The 7,500-nt window shown below is 52.7% G+C and overlaps 1 protein-coding gene across 1 annotated transcript in view; it reads left to right on the top strand.

The window, feature by feature from the left end:
* Positions 1-658: 658 nt before the first annotated feature.
* Positions 659-7,500, top strand: part of LOC147108026 (nuclear receptor subfamily 2 group F member 1-B-like) — an 83,899-nt gene continuing 77,057 nt past the window's right edge. Inside the window, exon 1 of the mRNA XM_086004445.1 lies at positions 659-1,955. Coding sequence (XP_085860571.1) covers positions 1,583-1,955 — 373 coding nt within the window. The 5' untranslated portion in view covers positions 659-1,582. The remainder of the gene's footprint in view (positions 1,956-7,500) is intronic.

Below are 7,500 nucleotides of genomic sequence, written 5' to 3'. Positions count from 1 at the left end.
TTGTAAAGTTTGTGCAGTCAGTCCCCCCTGTCTGCTCCCACACCCCCTCCCCACCACCACCACCTTTCATTTCTTGCTCAAACACTTGGAGTCCGTGGGCATAACCCTATTGTGGACAACCAGCATTCCCACTCTTGGCTCCTTGACACCAAACACCTTATAAGGCAGGCGTCTCCCTGGCAACCGTCCGGCTTCAATAGCATTGTCAAATCCCTGCACACGCAGTCAATGACTCTCATCTCCTGTTTTATTCACGAAAATCGCCCTCGTAACCTTTCCTAGACCTCGCATCTCTTTTTTTTATTTTCCCCCCCCCTTTGCCTGCATCGGCCGTGTTGCTGCGATTCTCTGACCTCTTCCCACCCCTTAGGCCAGGACCCGATCTCTGCCGTGTTTCTCCAGCAACTTCTACCCAATCTACACCTTCCTCTGTGACTGATGTTTTTTTTTGTTTCTTGAAGCCTGCTTGCTGAGGAGTTGAAGAGGAGGAGGAGGAGGGAAAAAAAAGCTTCAAACTTTGGGAGTTTCGCTGATGCTTGTGTGAGCGCTGTGTTTTTCTGTTTTTATAGAAAGCAACTTTTTGTTTTTCCCTTTCGGAGGAGAGGTGGGTGGTGGGGCTGGTGGGGTGGGGGTGGGGGGGGTGACGGGTGGCGGTGTGGGGGGCTGGGGCGGGAGGGGGGGGGTGAAGAGCTGCGTTTGACATGGATGTGAAGTGATTGCAGTTCGTTTACAATGTGACCTGCTCTCTGGCCCCCGGATCCGAACGGTGAATCGAACGGTTCCCTTCTCGCCGAGTTCTGGCTGCGACATTTCTCTAATCGAAACCGGGGATCGCAGTGACTGTCCCGCAATGTGCGGCCTGAGGATGTCAGAAAAGTCTAAAGAATTCTCCGTTTGGGGATCGATCGAGTGACTTTTTGTCTCCAGCGCTGCCACAGCCGGTGGGAAACCCCACGTCCCTTTTTTTTAAGACTCGCAGCTTCTTGACAGCATTTCCTTCCCAAACTATTTCTTGACTTCTTTCACTGCCAAGTCAAGACAGTTCCGTTCCGTCCTCCGCTCAGGCTTCGGAAAAGTCTCCCGCCGGGATTACTGCTTGCTGACGGCTTGCAGGAGCGAGGGAGGAAGCGAGCGAGCGAGGGAGGAAACGAGCGAACGAGTGAGGAATCGAACGACGGAAGGAGGGAGGGAGCGAGGGAAGAAGCGAGCGAGCGAGTGAGTGAGGGAGCGACGGAGGGAATGAGGGAGCGAGGGAGGGAGGAATAGAACGACGGAAGGAGTGAGGGAGGGAGGGAGGGAGGGAGGGAGGGAGGAAGCGAGCGAGCGAGTGAGTGAGGGAGCGAGGGAGGAAGCGAGCGAGCGAGTGAGTGAGGGAGCGACGGAGGGAGTGAGGGAGCGAGGGAGGAAGCGAGCAAGGGAGGAATCGAACGACGGAAGGAGGGAGGGAGCGAGCGAGCGAGAGAGGAATCGAACAACGGAGTGAGTGAGGGAGGGAGGGAGCGAGCGAGGGAGCGACGGAGGAAGTGAGGGAGCGAGGGAGGGAGCGAGGGAGGGAAGGAGCGAGGGATTTACTGGCGGAGAGATGGCCATGGCCGCCAGCGACTGGGGAGATCCCCGGGATGACACCAAGCCCTACCCCCACAATGGCGCGGAGGAATCCTTGGAGAGTCCCGCTCCGTCCTCCTCCCAGACAGGGGGCAGCGACCCGGAGCTCGGGGAGCAGGACAGGCAAGGGGTCCAGGTGGACTGTGTGGTCTGCGGGGACAGGGCCAGTGGCAAGCACTACGGTCAGTTTACCTGTGAAGGCTGCAAGAGCTTCTTCAAGAGGAGCATTCGACGGAACCTGTCCTACACCTGCAGGTCCAACCGAGACTGTCAGATCGACCAGCATCACAGAAACCAGTGCCAGTACTGCAGGCTGAGAAAATGCTTCAAAGTCGGCATGAAGCGTGAAGGTAATTGCCCGTTCAACTTCCTTGTGTTTTTAATGCCAGGAGGATGTGTCCAGTGTCCTGGTGGGGTGATGCATTGCCTGGTGTAGCACTGAGCCCACAGACCACGCACCATCCTCAGTCTCACTTTGTGGAGTAGGAAGGAAAAATGAAGAGAGTGAGAGTCTGAGTGTGTTTGCACGCATGCAGACGTGTGCAGGTGTGTGTGTGTTTGTGCGAGTGTGCCTGTGTGTGTGTGTGAGTGTGTGTGTGTGAGTGTGTGTGTGTGAGAGTGTGTGTGTGAGTGTGTGTGCGAGTGTGAGCATGTGTGCGAGTGTGTGTGAGTGAGTGTGAATGTGTGTGCGAGTGTGTGTGTGAGTGAGTGTGTGTGTGTGCGAGTGTGTGTGTGAGTGAGTGTGTGAGTGTGTGTGCAAGTGTGTGTGAGTGAGTTTGTGAGTATGTGTGTGTGTACAAGTGTGTGTGTGAGTGAGTGTGAGTGTGTGTGAGTGAGTGTGTGTGCGAGTGTGTGTGTGTGTGAATGTGTGTGTGTAAGTGTGTATGTGAGTGTGTGTGTCTGTGAGTGTGTGTCTGTGAGAGTGTGTGTGTGCGAGTGTGTGTGAGTGTGTGCGAGTGTGTGTATGTGAGTGTGTGTGCGAGTGTGTGTGTGAGTGTGTGTGCGTGCGAGTGTATGTGGGGTGTGTGAGGGTGTGTGTGTGTGCGAGTGTGTGTGTGAGTGTGTGTCTGTGTGTGTGTGCGTGTGTGCGAGTGTGTGTGAGTGTGTGTGTGCGTGTGTGTCTGTGAGTGCGAGTGTGAGTGTGTGTGTGCGGGTGTGTGTGTGTGTGTGAGTGTGTGTGTGTGTGAGTGTGTGTGTGAGTGTGTGTGAGGTTGCGAGTATGAGTGTGTGTGTGAGTGTGTGTGTGTGTGTGTAAGTGTGTATGTGAGTGTGTGTGTCTGTGAGCGTGTGTCTGTGAGTGTGTGTGTGAGTGTGTGTGAGTGTGTGTGTGAGTGTGTGTGTGAGTGTGTGTGAGTGTGTGTGAGTGTGTGTGTGTGAGTCTGCGTGTGTGTGTGTGAGTGTGTGTGTGTAAGTGTGTATGTGAGTGTGTGTGTCTGTGAGTGTGTGTCTGTGAGTGTGTGTGTGTGCGAGTGTGTGTGAGTGTGTGCGAGTGTGTGTATGTGAGTGTGTGTGCAAGTGTGTGTGTGAGTGTGTGCGAGTGTGTGTGCGTGCGAGTGTGTGTGTGAGTGTGTGTCTGTGTGTGTGTGCGAGTGTGTGTGTGAGTGTATGTGTGAGTGAGTTTGTGAGTATGTGTGTGTGTGTACGAGTGTGTGTGTTTGAGTGAGTGTGTGTGTGTGTGTGTGTGTGTGAGAGAGTGTGTGTGTCTGTGAGTGGGTGTGTGAGAGAGTGTGTGTGTGTGTGAGTGTGTGTGTATAAGTGTGTGTGTGTGAGTGTGAGTGTGTGTGAGTGTGTGTGTATGTGTGTGCGTGTGTGTGTGTGTGCGAGTGTGCGTGTGAGTGTGAGTGTGTGTGTGAATGTGAGTGTGTGCGAGTGTGTGTGTGAGTGTGAGCGTGTGTGTGAGTGTGTGTGTGCTTGCGGGATGTGTGTGTGAGGGTGTGAGTATGTGTGTGAGTGTATGTGTGTGTGAGTGTGTGCGTGAGTGTGTGTTTGCGAGTGTGTGTGTGTGCGAGTGTGTGTGTAAGTTTATGTGCGTGTGAGTGTATGTGCGTGTGTGTGTTTGAGTGTGTGTGTGAGTGTGTGAGTATGTGGGTGTGAGTGTGTGTGTGTGGGGGTGTTTGTGTGTGTGAGTGTGTGTGTGAGTGTTTGAGTGTGTGTGAGTGTGTGTCTGTGAGTGTGTGTGTGTGTGAGTGTGTGTGTGCAAGTGTGTGTGTGTGTGCGAGTGTGTGTGTGTGCGCGAGTGTGTGTGTGTGCGTGAGTGTGTGTGTGTGTGCAAGTGTGTGTGTGTGCATGAGTTTGTGTGTATGCAAGTGTGTGAGTGGAATCTTGTGTGTGAGTGTGTGTGTGAGTGTGTGTGTGTGAGCGTGTTTGTGTGTGAGTGTGTGTGTGTGAGTGTGTTTATGTGTGCATGCGAGTGTGTGTGTGAGTGTGTGTGTGTGTGTTTGTGTGCATGCGAGTGTGTGTGTGTGAGTGTGTGTGTGAGCAAGTGTGTGTATGTGAGTGTGTGTGTGCAAGGGTGTGTGTGTGTGAGCGAGTGTGTGTGTGTGCGAGTGTGTGTGTGTGTGTGAGTGTGCGAGTGAGTGTGTGAGAGTGTGTGTGTGTGAGTGTGTGTGCATGTGAGTGAGTGCGTGTGTATGTGTGTGAGTGTGTGTGTGTGTGTTTGTGTGACTGCATGTGTGAGTTTGTGTGTGTGAGTGTGTGTGTGAGCGAGTGTGTGTGTGCGAGTGTGTACGTGCCAGTGTGTGTGTGTGTGTGCGAGTGTGTGTGTGTGAATGTGTGTGAGTGTGTGTGTGCGAGTGTGTGTGTGTGCGTGTGCAAGTGTGTGTGTGCGAGTGTGAGTTAGTGTGCGTGGGAGTGTGTGTATGTGCCTGCGCTTGTGTGTGTGTGAGTGTGTGTGTGAGTTTGTGAGTATGTGTGTGTGAGTTTGTGTGTGTGCGAGTGTGTGAGTGGGAGCTTCTGTGTGAGTGTGTGTGTGTGAGTGTGTATGTGAGTGTGTGAGTGTGTGTGTGTGAGTGAGTGTGTGTGTGCGAGTGTGTGTGCAAGTGTGTGTGTGTGAGTGTGTGTGTGTGAGTGTGTGCGTGCACGTGTGTGTGTGTGTGTGCGAGTGTGTGCGTGCAAGTGTGTGTGTGAGTGTGTGTGCGAGTGTGTGTGTGTGTGCGAGTGTGTGTGTGTGAGAGAGTGGGTGTGTGAGTGTGTGTGTGAGTATGTGTGTGTGAGTGTGTGTGTGTGAGCGAGTGTGTGTGTGCAAGTGTGTGTGTATGTGAGCGAATGTGTGTGTGTGCGAGTGTGTGTGTGTGTTTGAGTGTGTGTGCGTGAATGTGTGTGCGAGTGCATGTATGTGTGTGTGTGTGCATGCAAGTGTGTGTGTGAGTGTGTGTGCGAGTGTGTGTTCAAGTGTGTGTGTGTGTGAGTGTGTGTGTGTGAGTGTGTGTGCGTGAGTGTGTGTGCGAGTGTGTGTGTGAGTGTGTGTGTGCGTGTGAGTGTGTGTGTGCGAGTGTGTGTGTGTGTGTGGGGTGTGAGAGTGTATGTGTGTGCGAGTGTGTGTGTGAGTGTGTGTGTGTGAGCGAGTGTGTGTGTGTGCGAGTGTGTGTGTGCGTGTGTGTGTGTGCATGCGAGTGCATGTGTGTGTGTGTGAGTGTGTATGTGTGCGCGAGTGTGTGTGTGTGCGACTGTATGTCTGAGTTTGTGTGTGTGCGAGTGTGAGTGTGTGTGTGAGCTTGTGTGTGTGTGAGAGTGTGTGTGTATGTGTGTATGTGTGTGAGTGTGTGTTTGTGCGAGTGTGTTTGTGCAAGTGTGTGTGCAAGTGTGTGTGTGCGAGTGTGTGAGTGTGAGAGTGTGTGTGAGCTTGTGTGTGTGTAAGAGAGAGTGTGTATGTGTGTGTGAGTGTGTGTGAGTGTGTGGGAGTTTGTGTGTGAGTGTGTGTGAGTGTATGTGTGAGTGTGTGTGCGAGTGTGTTTGTGGGAGTGTGTTTATGTGTGCGTGTGAGAGTGTGTGTGTGTGTGAGTGTGTGTGTGAGCGAGTTTTTGTATGTGTGTGTGTGAGTATGTGTGTGTATGCAAGTGTGTGTGTGTGCGAGTGTGTGTGTGTGGGGTGTGGGAGTGTGTGTGTGCGAGTGTGTGTGTGCGAGCGTGTGTGTGTACCTGTGTTTGTGTGTGAGTGGGTGTGTGTTGGGTGTGAGAGTGTGTGTGTGCGAGTGTGTGTGTGTGAGCGAGTGTGTGTGTGCAAGTGTGTGTGTATGTGAGCGAATGTGTGTGTGTGCGAGTGTGTGTGTGTGTGAGTGTGTGTGCGTGAGTGTGTGTGCGAGTGTGTGTGTGAGTGTGTGTGTTTGTGTGTGAGTGTGTGAGTGTTTGTGCGAGTGTGTGTCCAAGTGTGTGTGTGCGAGTGTATGCATGTGCAAGTGTGTGTGCAAGTGGGAGTTAGTGTGTGTGGGAGTGGGTGAGTGTGCGTTCACGTGTGTGTGTGAGTGTGTGTGAGAGAGTGGGTGTGTATGTGTGTGAGTGTGTGTGTGTAAGTATGTGTGAGTTTGTGTGTGTGTGAGTGTGTGTGTGTGAGTGTGTGTGCGTGAGTGTGTGTGCGAGTGTGTGTGTGAGTGTGTGTGTGTGCGTGTGAGTGTGTGAGTGTTTGTGCGAGTGTGTGTCCAAGTGTGTGTGTGCGAGTGTATGCGTGTGCAAGTGTGTGTGCAAGTGTGAGTTAGTGTGTGTGGGAGTGGGTGAGTGTGCGTGCACGTGTGTGTGTGAGTGTGTGTGAGAGAGTGGGTGTGTATGTGTGTGAGTGTGTGTGTGTGAGTGTGTGTGCGTTTGTGTACAAGTGTGTGTGTGTGCGTGAGTGTGTGTGTGTGGGGTGTGAGAGTGTATGTGTGTGCGAGTGTGTGTGTGAGTGTGTGTGTGAGCGAGTGTGTGTGTGTGTGCGAGTGTGTGTGTGCATGTGTGTGTGAGTGGGTGTGTGTGCATGCGAGTGCATGTGTGTGTGTGTGTGTGTGTGTGTGTGAGTGTGTATGTGTGCGCGAGTGTGTGTGTGTGTGACTGTGTGTGTGAGTTTGTGTGTGTGCGAGTGTGAGTGTGTGTGTGAGCTTGTGTGTGTGTGAGAGTGTGTGTGTATGTGTGTATGTGTGTGAGTGTGTGTTTGTGCGAGTGTGTTTGTGTGAGTGTGTGTGTAAGTGTGTGTGTGTCTGTGTGAGTGTGTGTGTGTGAGGGGTGTGTGTGAGGGTGTGTGTGAGAGTGTGTGTGTGTATGTGTGTGTGCGAGTGTGTGAGTGTGAGAGTGCGTGTGTGTGTGCGAGTGTGTGTGCATGAGTGTGTGCGAGTGTGTGTGCATGCAAGTGTGTGTGCGAATGTATGTGCGAGTGTGTGTCCAAGTGTGTGTGTGTGTGCAAGTGTGTGTGCGAGTGTGAGTTAGTGTGTGTGGGAGTGTGTGTGTGTGCGTGCACGTGTGTGTGTGAGTGTGTGTGAGAGAGTGGGTGTGTATGGGTGTGAGTGTGTGTGTGTGAGTGTGTGTGAGTTTGTGTACAAATGTGTGTGTGTGTGCGAGTGTGTGTGTGTGGGGTGTGAGAGTGTATGTGTGTGCGAGTGTGTGTGTGCGTGTGTGTGTGTGAGCGAGTGTGTGTATGTGTGCGAGTGTGTGTGTGCATGTGTGTGTGAGTGGGTGTGTGTGTGCATGCGAGTGCATGTGTGTGTGTGTGTGTGTGAGTGTGTGTGTGTGTGCGCAAGTGTGTGTGTGTGCGACTGTGTGTGTGAGTTTGTGTGTGTGCGAATGTGAGTGTGTGTGTGAGCTTGTGTGTGTGTGAGAGTGTGTGTGTATGTGTGTATGCGTGTGAGTGTGTGTTTGTGCGAGTGTGTTTGTGCGAGTGTGTGTGTAAGTGTGTGTGTGTCTGTGTGAGTGTGTGTGCGTGAGGGGTGTGTGT

Source organism: Somniosus microcephalus, chromosome 13 (genome assembly GCF_052327205.1).
Source record: "Somniosus microcephalus isolate GS21.2 chromosome 13, FLI_Smic_1.0, whole genome shotgun sequence".
NCBI lineage: Eukaryota > Metazoa > Chordata > Chondrichthyes > Squaliformes > Somniosidae > Somniosus > Somniosus microcephalus.
This window is presented reverse-complemented; position numbering and strand designations above follow the sequence as displayed.